The 21,587-nt window shown below is 32.2% G+C and overlaps 3 protein-coding genes across 6 annotated transcripts; all 3 read left to right on the top strand.

The window, feature by feature from the left end:
- The first annotated feature begins 3,119 nt into the window (after positions 1-3,119).
- On the top strand, positions 3,120-5,833 carry LOC114379094 (transcription factor bHLH30-like). Its single transcript, XM_028337657.1, has 2 exons — positions 3,120-3,832; positions 4,925-5,833. Exons 1-2 carry the CDS (start codon positions 3,557-3,559, stop codon positions 5,396-5,398), a joined length of 750 nt encoding a protein of 249 aa, XP_028193458.1. The 5' UTR covers positions 3,120-3,556; the 3' UTR covers positions 5,399-5,833.
- A 1,267-nt stretch (positions 5,834-7,100) lies between these two features.
- LOC114380510 (adaptin ear-binding coat-associated protein 2-like) lies at positions 7,101-10,814 on the top strand. Its single transcript, XM_028339605.1, has 9 exons — positions 7,101-7,318; positions 7,426-7,639; positions 7,910-7,941; positions 8,229-8,329; positions 8,415-8,487; positions 8,581-8,612; positions 9,624-9,714; positions 9,890-10,004; positions 10,093-10,814. Exons 2-9 carry the CDS (start codon positions 7,529-7,531, stop codon positions 10,402-10,404), a joined length of 867 nt encoding a protein of 288 aa, XP_028195406.1. The 5' UTR covers positions 7,101-7,318; positions 7,426-7,528; the 3' UTR covers positions 10,405-10,814.
- Positions 10,815-11,651: 837 nt separating this feature from the next.
- LOC114380394 lies at positions 11,652-15,549 on the top strand. Of its 4 annotated transcripts, none has more exons than XM_028339420.1 (6): positions 11,654-11,814; positions 12,450-12,640; positions 13,066-13,777; positions 13,896-13,964; positions 14,656-14,822; positions 14,909-15,549. In XM_028339420.1, the coding sequence occupies exons 2-6, from the start codon at positions 12,548-12,550 to the stop codon at positions 15,101-15,103; spliced, it is 1,236 nt and encodes a 411-aa protein (XP_028195221.1). In that variant the 5' UTR covers positions 11,654-11,814; positions 12,450-12,547; the 3' UTR covers positions 15,104-15,549. The 4 variants fall into 4 exon arrangements, with proteins under 4 accessions (XP_028195222.1, XP_028195221.1, XP_028195219.1 ...); XM_028339418.1 differs by having other exon boundaries at positions 11,655-11,814; positions 14,647-14,822; XM_028339419.1 differs by lacking the exon at positions 11,654-11,814 and adding an exon at positions 11,974-12,253 and having other exon boundaries at positions 14,647-14,822.
- The last annotated feature ends 6,038 nt before the right edge of the window (positions 15,550-21,587 follow it).

Genomic DNA, 21,587 nt, shown 5'->3' with positions numbered 1-21,587 from the left:
TGCTTATTTATAGTTTAATTCGATAAATTTGTACAAATTGATAACTTATTCAAATTAATTATTTATGATGTTGACACCTGAATCTTCACCCTCTCTATTGAAAATGTATTGTTATTTGTCTTTATATATTAGATCGAAGCAACATATCTTTGATGATCTTTTCCTTACTCTTTTGAAAGAATATATAAATTCAATAACTTATTTTCATTGCACCAAATCAATTTATATCATTTTCGATGACTAATCAAACATGACCTCAATATCAAGTTCTATCATTTCATTCCATTCCAATACTTACAAAATTTTACTTTTAGCCTCAAAATTTTACACCCCAAGAGTACTAAAATGAAATAATAGTAAAATATAATAAATTAAAAATACATTTAGCTTTTTTTTTTAACATTTTGATCGCAATTACAAATAAAACTATAACATGAATCATTTCCTTGATTTGGTAGCACTGTTTTGAAGTTTTGCAGTGTACTTATACTAGGCATTGATTAAAGTAGAGATGAGTGATCACCACTACAAACAAGTTTTCTTTGGCTATTCCACAAACTTATATTTGAGATCAGATCTTCTGCACATTACTACTTGATCAGTTTGCTGGAGTAGAAACCTGAAACATTTCATATATGTTTCAGTGACTTTTATTCGTATCAATCATATACTACTGTAAAAAATGGATAAAATTAAGTGGCGTGTATAAAGAAATGAGCCACTTTGACATATTCTTCTTTTATCCTTATACAATAACGTGCCTACCATCTTTTTCAGTGATTGGAAGGAATGCTTATAATTTAATCTGTGGATCATTAATCGAATTTCACTATATCAGTCTGGGGCTTAAATAATTTAATTAGATCATAAATTTAAATTTGGTCAATATCATTATTGAAAAATAAGGAAAAAAATGATTTGTTTCAAGAACCACACAATCAAAATCATTATTCATGGTGTGATTATTCGGTGCATGGCAAAGTTAAATGTACTAAACGAAATAGAGAGATGTCTTTTGGAAATTCAAGCCTCATAAAAAACGTGGACAATGAACCAAGTAACCAACCTTGAAAAATTATTCATGTTTGCAAAGTGGAAAGTTGAGGACCACCACATAAAGGATTAAAATAAGTGTGAGAAAGGAAAATCTCCATCCCATTAAGATAAAGTGTGTGAATCTAAGTGGTCATGTTCAAATAAAGCTGTGTTTGTGTCACCATCGATGACGTGGATAATGGATTACAATGCTATTGTCAAAGGAAAGTGATTGGCAAAGGGATAATTAGCTTATTAAAAAAATTGATTAGCTGGCTCTTTAACCTAAAGGGTGCCATCCAAAATTGGCTTTTGCCTAACTTAAAAGCTTGCAATTACTCATTAAACAAAAGAAACAAAAGCCCCCAACACATTCTCCCAGAAATCGCTGTACATGATTCCAAAAGAAAATTCAAGCCTAGTGTGCGTTTCAGACGCAAACGTAAATTGCGGCAATTAATAAAATCAATTTAGAGATCACAAGGAATCCCAATTACTGCTAATGCAGTTTATATATTGTGTATGAACCAATAGCCATTCAGTTAATGACAAACAATTAATAATATATGTTAAAGCATAAATGAGAATAAAATCTGTAAATTTGAAATGATGATTCTACTTTCATATCAGATCTTTTTCTCATTTATAAATTATTTAATTCTTTTATTTTTATTCAACGTGAAATTTCATTTTGTGCGTTAATAATATTATTTTAATCTTCTAACTCATTAGGAGAATTTTTTTTGACTAAATTAAAATTCAATTAAAAAATAAATAAAGTTTAACCTATAATTATTTTTATCAAATATCAAACTAGTTTTACTTTCAACATATTAATCATTTATGTTGAATAAGATGTTTATTAATAATATATTATATGCCTCAACGATCTCAAACTCTTGACTCAATCTAATGTACCTAAGATTCTTTTCAAAATGTGCTAAAATATGCATTTGTCATTATTACACACTCATGTATTTTTTTCTTTTCCTGAATCACCACTCGTGATGGTACATAACTGTGCGTGTGGACAAATATTGTTCAATTCCATAAAGGCTGATTTGGGTTAGATTAACTACGACAAACTTTCCAATAGTGAATTTTCAACACTCAGCACTCGAGAAGAAGTTTGAATCTGAAGATTTTTTTACACTCTTATGGACTTGAATTTGTTTTGGATATATTTACCATTTACTAATTACAGTGGAGGGTAAAGTTTTGTAGTATGAGATGTCGATAATCATTATTTATGTGACACGCGCAAGTCTTGGATATATATAGCAGGTGATATTCTCAGTGTAAATTGAGGAATCAGAAATGACAAGATATCTCAAATGCAATAATCCAATATTCTCAAAGAAGAAAAGAAGGGAGCGGCTTTAGGAAAACTAAGGTTGAGTAAAACATGATTTTCTTAGATAAAGGTATGTATAATAGGATAAAAGAAAATAATGTTAAAGCTGTAAAAAAGGAAGAATGTTAAACGATAAAGTAAAAAACGATTCCTAGATACTACAGTCTACATGTATATATAAAGTCAGATAAAAGACAATAATGATAAACAACAGAGTAAAAGACTTTTTTATCTTTCTAGGCAATAATATTTAATGCAACTATGTCTATACATTAAAAAATAGGTAAAATCACTGTAGATTATGAAATTTTCTCTCGAATTTGATATCTTGATTAAGTTGGATTATTTTTATGTGAATTAATTCATGCACTTAATTATAGAATAGAATAAAAGACTGTTATCTATCAAAGATTAATGCTATATTTATATATTTTTTTCCAAAATATAATTATGAAACTTGAATATGAATAAGAAAAGTTATATTAAAAAAAGATCATAAATTCATTTTTATTTTTTTAAAAACAAGAACTTGAGTTATAATACAACCTGTTTTAGAATTATATTATTCATACAATATTTTTTCAAAGTATCCTTTATAATACTATTTTTTTTCTTTTATCACTTTTCATTATTTAAATTTTTTTAGTTCTTTTTCTTTTATACAGAATGTTGTACAGAAATTTACACATGTGGCATTTCTATTTTAAAAGAAAAGGGACAAGAAGTTGTGGTCTTAAAAAGTGTGGTGTTGTAGGACTTGTCCCCCACCAGAACAGGTAATCCGTAACAGCAACAGTACTATCTTCTGGAATGGATCTCAGCAAAGCCACCACAACCATCATCATCACCATACAACACTACACTGATACTACACACATCTGACACAACACAACACATCACAACACAACACTTTTCACTGCATCTTTCATTCCAAATACACTCCAACCCCAACATGACAAACAACATACCTTTGCCACTTCATCATTGAGTTTTGTCTCAAACACCAACCAACAACTATCTTTTCCCTTATGGAAATTACACAACAAAGCGCAGCCAAAGCCAAAGTTTCACCTTCTTCACCTTCACTTTCCAAGGTGGTTGTTTTCTTCTTGTGTTCAAAACTAAACTACTACTCTTCTTCTTACCTGTTTCTATTCACTCTTTGTCATGGAAATGGAAGCCTTTGCCCCACATAGGATTAGTGATGGTTTTCAAGTGAGTTGTGGTGTAATTGGAAATGGGTATGGTTCATCTTCGTCTCTAGTGTTGGATAAGGAGAAGGGAGAGCTTGTGGAGGCCCCTGTCAAATTGGAACGCAAGGGTGTTTCTCCTGAGAGAAGCATTGAAGCCTTGAAGAACCATAGTGAGGCAGAGAGGAGAAGGAGAGCAAGAATTAATGCACATCTTGATACACTTCGCTCTGTCATTCCAGGTGCTAAGAAGGTTAGTTCAATATAATGCTTTCTCCGTTATCATTTCTTTATTTTTATGTTTTAGTTTATTTTTGTCCTATTCAAGTGATCGTTGTTTGGCCTGTCAGGCCACCCGTTATTAGATTACTCACGGCTCTAATCCTGCAACTTCATGCTTGAGATGTCTAATTCTTGGCATGAAGAAGTGTATTATAGATCACACATTGACTAACATGATCAAAATAAAAATAGTGTGTATAAATGGAAACAACTCTCATCCCTTGAAGTTGCTTTTAGGGTCGAGTTATGGCTAAAATCAAAATTCTAAAAATTTGCAACCTGTGTCAATGTTGGTTTTGATCATGCTGAGAACAGGTTATGTGTCATCTGTGGCAGTTTCTTCATTAACCTGAAAAAAAAAAACAGGTTTTTGATTGGCTCTTGTTTGAGTTCGTTCAATTATTGTTGCACGTGAAAGAATATTTAAAGGGAAATCTGGGTGCCAGCTTATTATTGAATGTTTTCCTTTACATATTTTATCTTCCCTGTCAAATACATATATAAATAATTTGATTAACTTGGGATTATTGTTGAGCTTATTAAGTCATTTGGTTGAAGGGTCATGAAAAAAAAAATGGTAGCTCAAAGGCTAAATAATTTATTTAATTTACCTCTCTTGTGTTGATGATTGCAATGAAAAAAAAGCTTTGACTATGCATGCATCTGCATTGAAGCTTTCAACTGCAACTGATACTTAAGCAATTAAGTTCAACGATAAATTCTTAACCAATGCATCTCAAAAGGTATTATAAGACTTCTTGGATGCTCAAACTATTAACTTGCAGATCAGGTAGTAAATGACCTTATTTTAGGATCCATATATGCGAGTAAAGCCATTTTGCTAGGTTTTGAAGTCTTGTTTTGATTGTTTTATTTATTTGCAAGAACACAATTTCAGTTTCTTTTCTAGAAAAAAAGGATGAGAAGAACTTAACATTAACTGTCCAACTTTGTTTTGCTCGTGCTTTCAATAATGAAACTCATGTCACTACAAACTCACATGTTAAATTATTTATTCGTAACTTATAAATCTGAGTATTCTTTGTATACTTTTTGAACTCAGTTGGACAAAGCAACCTTGCTGGGTGAGGTTATTAGACATTTGAAAGATCTGAAAACAAATGCAGCACAAGCTAGTGAAGGCCTAATGATACCAAAGGACAGTGATGAAATAAGAATTGAAGAACAGGAGGGAGGATTGAATGGCTTCCCTTACTCAATCAGGGCATCACTATGCTGTGAATACAAACCCGGGTTATTAACTGATATAAGACAAGCACTTGATGCACTTCATCTTATGATAATAAGGGCTGAGATTGCAACCTTGGGAGGAAGGATGAAGAATGTGTTTGTGATAATTAACTGCAAAGAACAAAATGTTGAAGATGCTGAGTACCGCCAGTTTCTGGCAGGGTCTGTTCATCAAGCTCTAAGATCTGTGTTGGATAGATTTTCTGTTTCACAGGACATGTTAGAAAGCAGGAAGAGAAGGAGGATTTCTATATTCAGTTCTTCATCTATAGGAGATTTCTTATGAGAACTTTTCTTTATAAACATGTAATTTAAATATCCATATGCATGGCATATTGGCATATATCTGAATATGATGAGGGAGTGACTGACATTAATTAGCAAATAGCATTTTCACTTGTTAGGGAAAGTTTGTACTTTCTGAAGAATGAAGATGAAGATGAATCATGTGAATCAGAATCTGGGTTTGTACATGTGTTGGTAGCATTCATAGTCACAGATAGCAACTTTACTCTTTTGACCATAGACAGAATTAGTGGACTCTTTCTACTATATTGTACCTTGTTTAGTCAAAAGTTTCTTCAGTCATGAATTCTCTTCGTGAGTAATAACAACTTGGGGTTCTGGGATAAGAAGTATATGACATATGAAGAAAGCAAAGCCTTTGTAAGATGCTGTTTTGGAAGTTGTTAATAAATAAATTGATCTATGTTATGCATTATGCAACGCTTTGCAATTAAAGTCTCATGTCTTCATCTCATTTTGAAGATACATTGGGACTATCATCATAGATATCAGTGTGTATTGGTGCACAGTTGGTACAGGTACATTGTTAAAGATAATGTTATTCATTCATTAAACTTATATAATAATTTCTACAGATTTCAGTATTTTTCATCTCTTTCCACTAATTTATTTTATCACACACTTCTCCTTTTCTATCTCTCTGCTTGTGTATATTTTGTTGTAAAACTATGATAAATAAATGACATTAGTCTATAGTTAATAATTTCTTGTGATTATATTATCAGACCCTTTTGTGGAAGTTAGCATGCAGTATGAAGGTTTCTAAAGAGAATTCAACGAGACAAGGATGTTAACTAAGCAGTGATTTAGGGGGCTAGTTCTTGAAAGTTCTAATTGGTCAAATATTAGAGTTTAGACAATCCATTTGAGTTGAGCCATATAAGGAAAATCTACAAATTCAACTTTTGTAATATATTTAATTCTTTTATCTTTCTCTCCCATTTTCCTCATACTGCCTCTTGTGGACTTTCTCAAGATTCACCTACCGTGGATTATAAGCTGAAGTTAATGTTATCTATTTTTAAAAAAATAATATTATAATCAAAGGAGTGAGTTAGGAACAAGAATCCAAATATATATAAAATTAGACAAACAAAATATAAACATTCAATATATTTATATGTGATTTTTTATATATTACTCTGCCGCTGGCAACATTGGGAAAAAGAAGAAAGAATATGTGGAGGAGGAAGAAGAAAAGTAGAAGAATTAGCTCATTAATAGTGTGGAAAATTTAAAAGAGAAAAGAATTAATATAATTTTTTTACATCTACCATTAAATCACAAATTAATATATATATATATATATATATACACACACACATTAAATTGATTGATTTTTACAGTAATTATTTTTAAAAATATATTTATCATGATTTTAGTTGGTTAATCATGTTAAAATTTTCACATTAACATGTATAAAAATAAAATTTAAATTAAAAATGTGAGATAATTTACGAAATTTATTTAGTAATTATTACATTATTAAAAATACTTATTAGATTATATAATATAAAAATGATTTGTTATAGTAAGACTCGAAAAAGAATACTAAAATTTTAACAACTTTAGCAAATGTGACAGTTAAAATTGCACTTATACACAAATTGAAAAACCGGTTATAAGGCATGCTCAAATTCAATTTATAGCGTATAAACTCCCATTTTTCTATAGCATATTCCTCCTTGTTCTCTCATATTCTCACTCAGCATTTTGAGATTAATAAGTGTTAATATTTATTGGATTTAATTTTGTGTTGACTTGAAAACAAAGCAAACACTGTCCCAGTCCATACCCATCTAACCGTTCGATCCCAAAGCTTTACGAATCAGACGGTGGCCATTGTTCCGATGCAGAACCGTTTCGGTGCAGCGTCATCTCCTTCCTGAGAACGAACCAGGCAGAGACAAACCTTCCTATCACTCACTTTCTCTATCTTCAACCAGCCAAAAAAAAAAAAAAAACCCAAAACCAAACCCTAATTCTCCGAAATTTGATTTCTTTCAGGAAAGTTCTTCCTAAATCCACGCCTCCTGCAGACCCATATCGCTTTTCTTCTTCTTTCTAATTCTCCGCCACCAAATTTGCGATCTTTCTGTGCCTCCGAATCATGGAGAAGGAAGAGAACGAACCCCACGTTCAGAAAAGTGGCGGCGAAAGCGAAGACGCTGAACCCATAGAGCTCGTTCTCTTTCAAGTGCCCGAGTGTTACGTCTACATAGTAAGTCTAGCAACTTTCTGTTCACGGGTTTTTATCAAAATTTGGTTTTGTGCAATGGGTTTTGAGAGGAACGTGAGAATTCAATTTACAACTGAATGAGGGTACTAATGATCAAGTTTCATGTTAGTTCGCAGAATCATAGTTTAAGGTTCCGAAGAAATTACTGTTGCTCTGAATGTTTTTGTTTTTATTTTTTATTTATTTAAAGTTGAATTCGCTGTTAGCTGTTCGATGGGTCAAACTGATGAAGGGTTTCTACTATTTATGCAGATACCTCCAAGAAAGAGTGCAGCTTCTTACAGGTTTGTGATCAACTTCAAAATTATATAGCTCTTGATCTGTTGTCCCTGTGATCTGTTTAGTGTATCTTTGGTATAGTTGAAGTTGTGCTATCCAGTGTCTATGGAAGGGTGTTAGATCTGCTTAGTACATTTGCTATGCTTATAATTATTTTGTGTCTTTCATTACTTTTGTGGAACTGTGTTGTTTGTGAAGGAATTGGTTTCTGCTTTTGCGAGTTTAGTGACTCTTTTTTGCTGCCGTCGAGTGTGTGATTGCTGAATATTTATACAAGTTAGATTCATTTCAGGGCTGATGAATGGGATGTCAACAAATGGGCATGGGAAGGGATATTAAAAGTCACTAGCAAGGGAGAAGAATGCATCATAAAACTTGAAGATAAGAGCACAGGTAAGACCATATTAAATCTGCTTCAAATAGATTGTACTATTTTTTCTTTATTTTTTTAATTCTATGATGAAATATATATAACTAGGTGAATTATATGCTCGGGCATTTTTAAGAAATGGAGAACCGCATCCTGTGGAACCTGTTATTGACAGCAGCAGGTGGTTTTCCTTGACTGTTGATAGTTTAAGTTGTTTGTTATCATACTTTTTTGTAGTTCAGGATGCTTAACTAATTATACTTATATTCTGTAGATACTTTGTTCTTCGCATAGAAGAGAACATAGGTGAGTCATTATATCTACTGATCTACATATTTCTTTACTTCTTTTCTTCTCTTAATCATCTTATCATCCATGTGCTGGGCAGCAGGGTAGGATTCGTAAAGGAAGTACATAGTTTAATACAACATAAGAACCAGTTTGATTTGCAGTAATTTGAAACGATGTCGTGTTTTTTTTTATTAGTTTCTACTTCTCTCAGAAAATAGATTGAAAAATTCATCTTGCTCTCAAAGTATGTGTCAGCAACTTTTTTCATCAGGATCAATTTATTGTCTTTGCCAAGAATTTGTTTGTTTGTCAAGCTTTTGAAAACTTGCAAGCATTTTTTTTCGGATTGATATAGGAAACTATACTTTTTTCTGTTTAAATTTTGGGCTCCGTGTGGATAGACTTCTCCATAAAAAGTGATTACGAGAGAAGAAAATAAGAAGGTCAAACAAATTGAGTTTCTCCTATAAGTTAAAATCAACTCATGCATTTCAACTTTCATGGAAGTTAAAAGCTGATTTTAACTTATGCAATGCATAAACTAATTTTAACTTATGGGAGAAGTTTAATTCATTTTACCATTTTATTTTCTTCTCTTGTAAGTGCTTATGGGAAAGTTTATCCAACTAGGGCCTTAGTTCTTCTGAATAGTGAACATAATGTTTTGCTACCATAAATATTCCTAAATTTATGGAAAATTAATTCTCTGATCCTTTAGTGCCAAATGGCTTTTAATATCTTCTACAATTCCCCATTCCTCTGCTCAACAGTCACAATTTCTAATTTTCTGTCCACCTAATTCCATCCCCACTTCCTTTCTTGTGGTATTAGCCTTACTTCTTTTTAGTATGACTAAATTTACTTTTAAATACTGTATACCTTTTTCTTGTTTGGACATTTCAAGTTGGAAAGACTGCTGACTTTTGATCCCTTATTATGAAATGAAAATTTGTTTTGGTAATTCTGCTGCACTCTATTTCTTATTACGGATGAAGTTTGGTTTTTTATTGCTTGAGAATCATGCAGGTGGTCGCCTTCGACATGCTTTTATTGGCATAGGATTCCGAGAAAGAACAGAGGCATATGACTTCCAAGCTGCCTTACATGATCATATGAAGTATCCTCAATCAAATATGTTTTATTAGATGTATCATTTTTATTATGTATCTCATCATCTGCAAAACTTGGTAGCCTTTACACATTTTTTCATTCGTGCTGGCATAGAGGATGAAGGTCCTCATACTGTTTTTTAATAAATGGAAAGCGTGTCTTTTCCTAATTTTTTTTTAAAGATATCTAAACAAAAAGAAAACTGCTGAAGAGATGGAACAACATTACCAACAAACTTCCTCAGTTGATTACAGTCTGAAAGAAGGAGAGACTCTTGTACTTCAAATTAAGACCAATGTATGGAAATCTGCATTTTCCTCGTGAATGAGGCTGGTTTCTTTTTTTAAGTACATTATCTTTATTAATTCCTATCTTTTGCATGCAGAAAAGTGGCAGCAGTGTGAAGTCCAAGTTTTTTGAGCTGGGTCTGAACAAATCCCCCGAGGAAAAGAATGGAGGGAAAGAATCTATACCTAGTATTAAGTTACCACCACCTCCTCCAGCACCACTCTCACCTGTTTTCGCCGCGCAGAAGTCTCCAACAAACTCACCTACAAAACTCAGCCTTGAGAAAACTTCTAAAGTTGAGACTCCTAAAACAGTTAAAGAAGACACAGAGCATGAGAATTCTCCTGAAAATCGAAGCACAGAGGATGTACCAGATGATGATTTTGGTGATTTCCAAGCAGCAGGTTAAGCTATCCATCGTCGTGTGTTTTGAATTTGTGATGGTTAGAAAACATACAAAATTGTGACTCCTTGAACATCTGGTATATACCAAAGACTTCTGATTCAGTTTGGAGAATCAATTATGTCCTTCCAGATTGGAGAAAGTAAATCCTACATAGCCACCAACAAAATATCATTAAAAGAATCAACCTATATGCTTTATCATTGGTGATTGTTTTTGTTACATTGCGGGCTACTACTACGAGAGTTTTTCCTTGATCTTGAGTCAATTTATTTCAGTTTTATGCTTTGTTTATATTTCTCAGAGTTGGGATGCCTGAGTAATCATTTAGTCGTACATCATAAACCGGGTTCATTACTTTGTTAGATAGCATAATTGCTGTTTTGATGAATGAACAAGATTGAGCGTCTTGAACTTGTTGAGTTGTTCCTTATATATGTATGCATTATAGTTTATACCCTAAGAGGATTTGCTAAAGGCCTTTTCAGCCTCATAATATTGTTTTCCTCATGAAAGAATGAAAACTGAGGAATTTGATTGGTTAAATAAAAAAATTAACTTGTTTACTGATTCAAGTGATACATAGTTACATACATAGTCGCAAGGAGAATAAGTTTTATTATGGGGGTATTCTATGATCAGAATGAAATTATTTCTTTTGTGAAAGTATTTTGATCTTTGAAAAACTAATAAATTTAAACATTAAACATTTGAAGAGCAAAGGCATTAAACTCATTTTTTATCCTTAAAAGTTGAGTTATTTAACAAATTTCTTTGTGAATTTTGCATCAAGTCAACTACGAAACTAATTATATTCCATTCAATGAATGAATAACTACTTTGTTTTTTTTTTTTTTATAAAAAAAAACAAATTATGCCAATGGCAATTTTGAAACATTACATTCGATCTCCAACTAACATATCCTTCGACCTTAGGAAATTTCGCTTGCAAAAAGTTTGAATATTTTGATAACGGATAATCTGATTTTTTTTTTATAATTTGAAACTTGGCACATTTTGTTGACAATCTAACTCTAAACTCTACAGTCATTTGTAAAATTTTAAAAAATTACTTTTTGATAAAACAAATAAAACGACGTAACAACTCAATAAAACAAAATAGTAGTACAAAAAGGCAACAGTCGTGGCATGGCAGGTGAAAAAAAAATGGAAGGTGGGGCCCACAAACCGATAAAGTGAACAACAATGATCAAAAGCTAACTTAGGAATCGGAATCCACATGTCAAACGTAAGGCTCAGTTGAGCTGACCCTATATACGGTCTCTCTCTATCTCTCTTCACACTACTCTTCTTTTTTGTTACAATTTCTCTTCAATTTTACTTCTTTAGCCTTACGATGACTTCTTCAGTCAGACGCGGACTCCACTCTTCTTTCTGTGTGTATTGCAACAACAAGTAAATTCTCTTCTGTGCTGCACTTTCTTGTTTTTATCACCACCCTTTCATTTATTTGACTAATATTTTAAGTGGATTTTGCTTTCTGGTTTCAAGTTTGGCTTTTGTTTACATATTTGGCTATATTTTATTATTGTTGGATACTGGATAGTCTCCTTTTTTTGTGTTTTTATTTTGGAGGTGGGGTTGTTAATTTTAGCCGTTTCTTTGGCATATTTATATTCTTTCCTTGTTTATGGTAATTTTGATCAGTTTAAGTTGGAGTTTTCTTGCTGTTTTGTTATGAGAAAATAGTTAAAAGCAAAGGATTGTCAATAGTATGCTGTGAATTACTGAAAGGGTGTAGTATGATTTTGTAGAATTATGGACTAGTCATCATTTTTATAGGTGGCTAGTAATTAAAACTGTGAAAGGTTGGGGTTGAGTTTGGCAATATTAGGTAAGGACCAGTTTGATTGATTATTCAATATAAATGTGTTCTGGGATGGGATTTATCTGCAATCCTTTTTATGCTTTTGTAATATCACCCTCTGATCAATGTACATTTTTTAGTTTTAGGCCTATAGAAATGATCACCATCGATTGTGGCTCTTTGTTGATTTTTGTTGATTTTTTTCCCTGTGATTTGTTGCCAGATAATCAGGTAGAACCACCTTCAAGTTCTGATTTTTATCCTTTCTCATATTGGACATACAAGGACGGCTCTAATTACTGTTCCAGCTAGTGTTTTGTGATGGCCATGGATGCAAAAGGCATAACTTGGGTTGGAAACATATTCCAGAAGTTTGAGGACATTTATGTGGACGTGGAAGACACAATGTTGGAGGTATACCTTTGTCATCATTTATCCTTAACCTAACATATGTTTGTTTAATATGAGAAAAGATACCTCAAATTATCCCCAATTGGACATGCCAATACCTGCTATAAATGTCATTCAAAACCTAAGATCTTTGACTGCTAGTAGTGGAGGTATAGCTCTTCATCTTTGACTTGTATGTTCAAAGTGTTTTACCTATAGTTGTTGTAAGTTTAGTTAGCACTATATTATTTCACTTAGAGTTGAATCATGAGAGCAGCTATTATTAAATTTGTCTTGGTCTTTATGGTAATCTGTGATAACCTTTCTTAAATTCCTTTTATATATATGATGTCAATTGTGTAGTGTAACACTAGCCTGGTTGAACTATTGGTTTTGGGACTAACAGTGAACTTAATCCCATACTTTCTGTTTCCCTTTTTTGGGGATAGGAAACCGTTAAGTACATAGGGAATCAGATGCAGACTGTTGGGGAAAGTGTTAAAAAGATCTATTCAGATGTCATGCAAGATTTACTTCCTCCGCCTTTATATGATTTGGATGAAACATCAGCCTCTGAGTTGCCAATAGATCAATATATTGACGCTGGATTCTCTAATAAGTCATTTCAAGGTTCCAAGAAAATAACTGTAAAGGATGATACCAACCAAACAACTGAGGATTCAAGGATCAAACATGATGTTGATAATGATGTAATCCATGCTAAATCCGGTGATTCTGATGCTTTGTTCACATCAGCTTCTTGCAACTCTGTCAAAGGGAATAGTTTTATTTCACATGCAAGACAATACGTTGGTAGCACAGATATTAGATCAAACCTCGGTGGTGATGAAAATCGACAAAATAAAAGCATGCCTGCTTCCAAGACAGTCAGTGAAATCACTTTGTCAAAAGCAGATACATGCAGTACATCACAATCATGTGAACTCTCCCGGGTAAATCAAAATCATGCAGCCACTGTTTCAAAGGCAGCTTTTGCTGAAGTAACTACCATTACCTCTGTAGATGACTGTTGCAATGAAATTGAAAATGCAAGTACTGAAGAAATCCCCAATGTGCTGGTATTGGCAGCTGAATCAGCCGAAGAGAAAGAGATGCATGTTAGTTCATATTCCTCCAGTGACCTATTTGGAGATCCATATGGTAAGTATTTGAGTGTCTCTTGCATATATTTTCATTTTTTCCTCGTTGTTTCTGGTTGGTAACTTTTTGTTTCTGACTTCTGCGGGGAACTGTAACAATTAAATTATTTTTCTGGTAGGGGTCACTATGGTCGGAACATTTGAGCCTGACAATTATTCTTACCCCACAACCATTGCATCTCATCCAGGTATTAATTCAGATCATTCTAATGTACTTACTGAATTCAGGTGTCAATTCAAATCAATATGAAGTAGGTTTACTGCATACCATTTAGAAGTACTTTCATAGTTTAGTATATAATGTTTGGTTGAATTTTAAGAGTGTATCTTGGTGCTGGTTGGTTTGGTCTCATTTTGCAAAAAAGTTTATGAAAATAAATTGTTGAGGAATCCCCATATGGTTGTATTTGTGAGGTCAGAATGATGATTTTGAGAAATCAGGGATGTCATGAAGTTTTCCCCTCATTTTGTCTGTTATAGCCTATTGATCAAGAGGGGAGAGAAAATGTTTTCTGTACTAAGTGGCATCTGTTGTTTTGCTAAACAATTCAACTATTTTATAGAATATATAGAGAAATTACCCAAGAAATTCTTGCACATAACTATTTCATTTTAACTCAGATTGGAAGATTTTGTTCTCTGCAAAGTCTTCATTGGTATATCTAGATTCAGCAACTCTAAAGTCTGTTTGCAGTAGATTTTGTTTTCAAGTATTAGAATATAAAACAAAAGGTCTTTGGGTAATCCCTGTGTCAACATGCTCAGGGCTCAGGCACATATGAGATCATAGTGTGTACTGTGTAGTCATTCAATTTCATGCTATTTTTTAGCCCATGGTAACTGAGTAACTGACACTTTTTATTATTTAAGAAATCACAGAAACATGGGATTTGGATGTACCAAAGATTGGTACTATTATTGTAGAGCAAGGCCATAAAACCATACAGCAAGATGATGAACTGAAGCTTGAGGAAACTTGTGTTATGGTGACTAGAGATGAACTTGAATCAGTTGCCATTGCACTGGGTAATCTAATAACTAGCAAGGTACACACACTCCTTCATTCACCTCCCTCCTTTTTTCTGTTCATATTAAGCTCTAACTTGTTCTTTCTTTTTTCTCATGTTTGAAGAACAAGAAGAGGCAACCCTTTTCTTTGTCCAAGAAGGCTGCAAGGAGGCAAGAGTATGAGAAGCTTGCAATATTGCATGGGAACAATGAAATAGAAAAGGGTGATTTTGCAGAGAATTTATGTCCAACTTTACAGGATGATCATAAGAAACTACTGCTTCCTGATATTTCTGAACCTGAGTGGGAGCTTCTCTAAGTACCAGGATGATTAAGTTGTGTAGATACACAACCAACCCTACAGATTCTACATCCACTTCTTAGTCCTTATGAAGGAGATTGACATGTCCTATTGCAACAAAGATTCAATGCCCCACAATACCTATTATGTTACCACAATTACTTTCCTATGATATCTGATGTCCCATTCCCAAAATGCCCTCCCCCACCCCCTCTTTTGTTTTCAGCTTGAAAAAAAAATAACGAAAAAAGGAGCCTCAGTTGATCATTTAAATGAGAACCTCCAAATACAGTAGTTAAAGTAGCTTGAGACCAATTATATATGGAGCACTAAATGCGGCATATTTTATTTTCTCTGTTGACATTGCCCTTTTGTTTGATTCCTAAGTTCAGATACAGCATTTCTGTATCTACTTTTAGAGGACTTCAAATGCTTTATCATTAATGATAAATATCTTAGATATATCTTTTTTTTTTTTCCATTTTTCAAGATGTGGTTAAGTATTATGTCTATAACGTAGTATAGTATGATGGAAAGATAATCAAGTTTTAAATGTGGTTAGATGTTTGGTCTTTAAGTTTGTGTATGGAATAACATTTAGGGAGAGATTAGTCTCTTAAATGAATTTGAATATTTGAAGAATACTATGACTCTTGATCACGGGATTCCTTGGGTTCATAAAAGAAAAAAGTATTAATAATAGAAAAATTATTACATGCTTTGGGATTATTATGGTTCCGAACAATCTACACATGACACATAATCCAACTTTGAATAATTTTTTTCTTGTGAATTGAAAATATTAGTTATATGTCATGTGAAGATGTAGGACAATGGACAGGTGATTGTCTTAAATCATCTAATAATTTTTCATTCATTATATCTATATAGGTGAGAAGCAATAAATTTGAGACTTGCTATGTTTTTCATCAATGGTTATCTACATACTGATTCCCTTGCTCCTTGCCAAAGAAGTTTATGTGGACAATTACTTCGCCGGAGTTTATCTAGTTCTAATACAACATATGTTCTTAACTGGAAAACTATTGATATGGAAGCTAGTTGCCCAAGTGAAGATTAATGTTATGTGAAGATTAATTAGGACAACGGACACGTAGTTGTCTTAAATAGCCACATCAAATTCTTCATTTAGTATAGGCTAGGAAAAAAATTGATGGCCAAACACTCAAATGTATATCAGAGCCAACAATTACTTATGGCATATTTGTATTTGACATGGGTTGTTTACTAACAGCAAAATTGAATGTTATTTAATACTTTTTTATTATATATTAATTATTATATAAAGGAGATGAAAATAAAAGAGTAGTAATAAAATAATATCAAATTTTAAAGAAAATAAAATGTCTTAGAGAATGAAGCTTCTGTCATTAAGGGTTGACACATCTGAACAAAGTTTTTCGCTTATACTAATTGTGACTTGGTTCGATTCTAAGATTTCTTCTATCGGTAGGCAAATATGTAAGAGTGGTGGTTTTTCTTAACCTGAGAAGGAAGCGTGTTTTTTATTTTTTCTTTTCCTTTCTAATTTGGACGCGTTATCATTTATGTACCTAAAAAAAGAGAATCCATTTCCTTGCACCTCATTATAAGGTGAACACTAAACTGAGTGAATTAAATATTCATTATTGAAAGTTACTATGAAATTTTCTATCCACACTCCATTGTTTTTTAAGAGTAAATTACCTTTATGTCCCTTGTGTTTTTTTCAAATTACATCTGATATTATTTCTTTTTTTTTACCCTACAAAAAATTCCTTAATTATTTAGTTCACCCCCTCCCTCTTTTAAGAGTAGGCACATACTGGTCACATGACTTTTAATGAAAATTTATTTCTAAAATACTCTCATATTCTTCCTCTCAACTCCATAAAAGACATACATCATTTTTAACTTGAAAATATTTTAACACTATTTATTTTTTTCTTTTTTCTCTAATTAGATGTGAATCCAATTTTTTGTTGGACGTGAACCCACCTTATTGGTACGCATGTGTTAACACTCTTCTTTCTTCTTCTTCCTCTTCTTCTTCTTCTTCTTTTAGTTCAAATTTTTTGGTGTGTTGAGTCGTTTGGTTCCTACGTTTTTGTTGGACGTGTTCCTAGCAATGCCTATTGATTGAATATGGTATTTTGCTTCAAATTTTAGTGTTTTGCTCATACATTTGTGTTTTTAACTCCTTTCTTTGAAATATTTATTTTTTATGGCTAGGTGTTTGATATAATGTTTCAATCAAGATCTTCATTTTCTTCAAGTGTTAGCAACAATGAAGTAAGGGTCAAATAATAAAGGAAAAACTGTTATTGCCTTAAGGAATGTCTATTCACAAGATTAATTGTTAATTTGTTATTGAGTATTTAACAAAGATGTTAGGACAATTTCGTCTACTCATATATTTCAATTGACATTAATTAACGACGTTAACAGAAGGAGGGTAAAAGTAATGTAAAAAAAGGGAGGAATATCGGGTACAATTTAAAAAAATACAAGGGGTACGAGTATAACAAAGATGTTATGACAATTTCGTCTGCTCACATATTTCAATTGACGTTAGTTAACTACCTTAACAAAAGAGGAGTAAAAGTAATATAAAAAAGGAAGAAATATCAGATGTACTTTGAGAAAAAATACAAGAAGTACAAGTATAATTTACTCTTTTTTAAAGGCCCAAACTCTATTTATTAGCATCCACTAGCTTAAAAAGGAAAAAATAATGTGTGAAAATTTTTAGAAAAAAATGCTTATTAGGTCCCCCAAACTTCATTTTTTTTATATATTTTTCGTATCACATAAAGTTTAAACATCATCTTTTCATCAAAATCTTGTATTTCCTCTTTAATATTGTTTTGTACTTTTTACCCTCAACTTTTTAAGTTTTTTAATAAATTTTATCTTCAACTTTTTATTGACATATTTTACTTCCGACTTATTAAAAAGCGACAAATTTTACCTTATGCCATGTCTCCGTTGATTGACTGATAGAGAGTTGATATGGCGAGCTAACTAAAACGATGTCGTTTTGTGATTTGACTTGTTCATAAAAATATTTTGAAATTGTTTCGGTAGGTAAAAAAACAAGAATTGAAACTATGTCATTTTCCTCTCAATCAGGAATGTTTTGTTTAAGAATTACATTTAACAAAGGTGAAAAGGAAAATTCAATTGGGATGATTGATTTCTTCTCTCTTGTATATTCTTCATTTTCACTCGCCAATGTCGATTTCAACTGTGGGGGAATTCTAGGCGCCGTTTGGAGAAGAGCAACGAAACTTTTAAACGCTGTTGAGGGTGAAAGTGTCAAAGACACCAGACCATGAATTACTCGGGGGACTCGAGATAGGGGTAAAATGCGTGAAATGTATTGTTGTTGAGGGTGCAAGCGTAAAATTCGTCACTTTTTAAAAAGTTGGATAAAATGACCTAAATTAAATAGTTAGGTAAAATTGTGTTTGAATAGAGTAATTCAATTTTTTTTAGTAAATTTAAAATGATTCTTGGTAAAATAACTTATTTAGATGAAATATTTAAAAGGGAATTAAAATTTTGATATTTTTATGAATAATTTTGATTAACTAAAATAATGAGATTTTAAATTTTCTTAAAAAATAAAGAATTTCAAATTCTTTTTCTGAGACCTCACTCTCATTCAGTTCTCGCTCCCCACCCACTCTCTTGCTCAACGTTCGCAACTAAGGGTGCCCAAGGTTTTTACAACCAACATCGACATGATTTGTTTTTCACCGACATCAACCAAGATTTTTTCAGTTAGGATTTTTTTGCATGACATCAGCCAAGGCTGTTCTTTTGGCCAACATCGACTAGATTTTTTTTATTGACGTCGATTATAATTTTTTTTGCCAACGTCAACCAGGATTTTTTTGGTCGACGTTGATTAGGATTTTTTTGACTGACATCAACTAGGTTTTCTTGGACGACATCCACCATGACTATTTTTTAACTGATTTTGGCTTGGGTTTTTTGGCTGACGTCGGCTAAAAAATAGGTTTGGTCGACATCAGTCGAAAAACCCTAGTCAACGTTGGCTAAAAAATGACCTTGGCCGATGTCGACATAAAAAACTAGCCTATGTTAACCTAGAAATTCCTAGCTGACATTGGATAAAAAAATAGTTTTGACTTATGCTAGCCAAATAAACCCTAATAGACGTTGGCCAAAAAAACATTTGTCGATGTCGACAAAAAACTAGCTTAAGACAATGTCTGTCGAAGAATTCCTAGTCAACATTGACTTAAAAATAGTTCTGACCGATGTCGACCTAAAAATCTAGCCGACGTCGACTAAAAAATAGCTCTCACTAATGTTGGTAGGAAAAATCCTATTCGATGTTGGCCGAAAAATAACTGTAGTTGATGTCAGTCTAAAAATATCACTAGTTGTGGTCAATCAAAAAAACCCTTATCAAAATTATCAATATTTGTATTTTTAAATTATAAAATATTTTGAAAATTTTAATTAAATATTTCAAAATAAGATAGTGTTTAGTTTTTTTTTTATAAAGTTTAATACTGGAATTTCATCTATTTAAAATATAAAAAAGAAAATTTTGCATATGAAAGAAATTGAATTGCTCTATCCAAACAAAGAATTTTAAATTTAAGAAATTTGAATTGATTTATCCAAACAAAATATTTGGAAAATGAAGAAAATTAAAATCAAAGCAATTCAAATTTCAGACGTTTCAAATTCCTCATCCAAACATAAGGTTAAGTTAAGTATACCTGCACTAGAGTAGATAGATCATTTTCTTTTTTTCTTTTGTCTTCTTAAATGGATTTTTCCTTCGCAATATAGTACTTGGTAATCTGGATGGTGGAGTACCTACAAAAGATACTTCAACACCCAAGTAAGGTCTCGATTGAGAGCAACAAATGAGGATAATAAATAAGAATCAACTATGGTCTTACCTCGATATTTGCATAGTTATTTATACATATCTTGATGAACCTTAGACCTATGGACCATTTCTCTATTTTATCTTTTTAGGTAATGTATTTCTAACTATCATTAGGGAGTTTGAATTTTACCATAATGGTTATCTATTAGTTAATTTAGATAGTCTTACTTTTGAATAAGTAGTCATGGGTGGGGTAAGGGTATTCGACATTCGACCACGTCGAATATTTGAACATTGTGTTGTAGGTTTCATGTGTAATAAATATGATACTTGGGTATTAGACATGGGTGAGTACCTAATAGTGATATGAATAGTAAGCAAGTTTTAAAGGATAAGATAATAGTACTCGGATATTTGCTACGGTTGAATACCTAGTACTAGTATAAGAGGAAAATAAGTATTACAGGATAAGATAACAATTCAGCATGATCGAATGCCTAGTTACTCGAGTATTTAACATGATCAAATACCTGATACTAGTATAAGAGGAAAGTAAGTATTAAAAGATAAGATAACAATACTTGGATATTCGACATGATCGAATACCTAGTACTAGTATAAAAGGATAATAAGCATTAAAGAATAGGAAGACAATGTTCAGGTACTTTGCAGTATCGAATACCTTATACCGGCATGATCAACCTTGGAAGGACAAGGGAACAATGGCATTCAAAGGCCGAATACCTGACACTTCCAGAGAATATACTTCAATGTTCTAACGATTTTACCAGAGATATATGTCTGGGTACCTAGCCTAGCCGAATACCGTATAGTATATTAAGCCTTTAAATTATTGTTCAAAGTATTTCTTTTGAATTTATTTTTTCAAAGAACAAATTACTTTACCAATTTTTAATTTAGAAACTTCGGGATGCTGATACCCACAACACAATTAATGAAGCACAGCAAATTTACTTTATATTAAACTGTAAAATTAAAGCCAAATACAATGAAAATATAACTTTGAATTTTATATGAAGTAATTCTTATGACTTTCCAAGTATCATAAGGTTCACAGAATTAAATATTAACTATTAAATAACTCTTCCTTTTTTGGGCCTTACCTCGTGCTATCGTCAATATGTTCTAACTTTTAATTGTTTTTGTCTAAAAGAATCAAAGTTTAGCTTCAAGTGATGAGAATATCTTTGGGTGGTAGTTAGCTCAAGAAAGGACTTTTATAATCAGCCAAGATATGCCTCTTTGGATAAAAATCGAACTTTAGCGTCTGGATTACTTGACCACCTAATCCCACATTAGTTCTTAAGTTAGTTGCAGCCATATAAAGCACATAGAACTTTTCTTAAGTACAAAGTTAGGTTCATCAATGCACATTTTATTTCCTACAGGATAATGCCTGCCATTATTGACCCATGAAATTGAAAGGGGAGAACAAAGAGAAGCAAAACAAGTTGAGAAAAAGGCTAGTATCTATAAACTTACTCATTTAACAAGCAACTTGTATTAGAATTTCATCAAGATGGGCCAGGAACTTTTGCTGGACATGGCCCGCATAGCCCAACTAAATTTCATTTTCTTGAACAAAAGAGATTCCACACACTCAAG

This window comes from Glycine soja, chromosome 12 (assembly GCF_004193775.1).
Source record: "Glycine soja cultivar W05 chromosome 12, ASM419377v2, whole genome shotgun sequence".
Classification (NCBI taxonomy): Eukaryota; Viridiplantae; Streptophyta; class Magnoliopsida; order Fabales; family Fabaceae; genus Glycine; species Glycine soja.
This window is presented reverse-complemented; position numbering and strand designations above follow the sequence as displayed.

What these genes read in the sequence shown, in the direction of transcription:
- LOC114379094 (XM_028337657.1), top strand. Translation starts at nt 3,557, where the DNA reads ATGGAAATGGAAGCCTTTGCCCCACATAGGATTAGTGATGGTTTTCAA. An exon ending in TCATTCCAGGTGCTAAGAAG is followed by an intron (nt 3,833 to 4,924) that starts GTTAGTTCAATA and finishes TTTTGAACTCAG; the next exon opens with TTGGACAAAGCAACCTTGCT.
- LOC114380510 (XM_028339605.1), top strand. Translation starts at nt 7,529, where the DNA reads ATGGAGAAGGAAGAGAACGAACCCCACGTTCAGAAAAGTGGCGGCGAA. An exon ending in AAGAGTGCAGCTTCTTACAG is followed by an intron (nt 7,942 to 8,228) that starts GTTTGTGATCAA and finishes GATTCATTTCAG; the next exon opens with GGCTGATGAATGGGATGTCA. An exon ending in ACTTGAAGATAAGAGCACAG is followed by an intron (nt 8,330 to 8,414) that starts GTAAGACCATAT and finishes ATATATAACTAG; the next exon opens with GTGAATTATATGCTCGGGCA.
- LOC114380394 (XM_028339418.1), top strand. Translation starts at nt 12,548, where the DNA reads ATGGCCATGGATGCAAAAGGCATAACTTGGGTTGGAAACATATTCCAG. An exon ending in TGGAAGACACAATGTTGGAG is followed by an intron (nt 12,641 to 13,065) that starts GTATACCTTTGT and finishes TTTTGGGGATAG; the next exon opens with GAAACCGTTAAGTACATAGG. An exon ending in AACCATTGCATCTCATCCAG is followed by an intron (nt 13,965 to 14,646) that starts GTATTAATTCAG and finishes TTATTATTTAAG; the next exon opens with AAATCACAGAAACATGGGAT.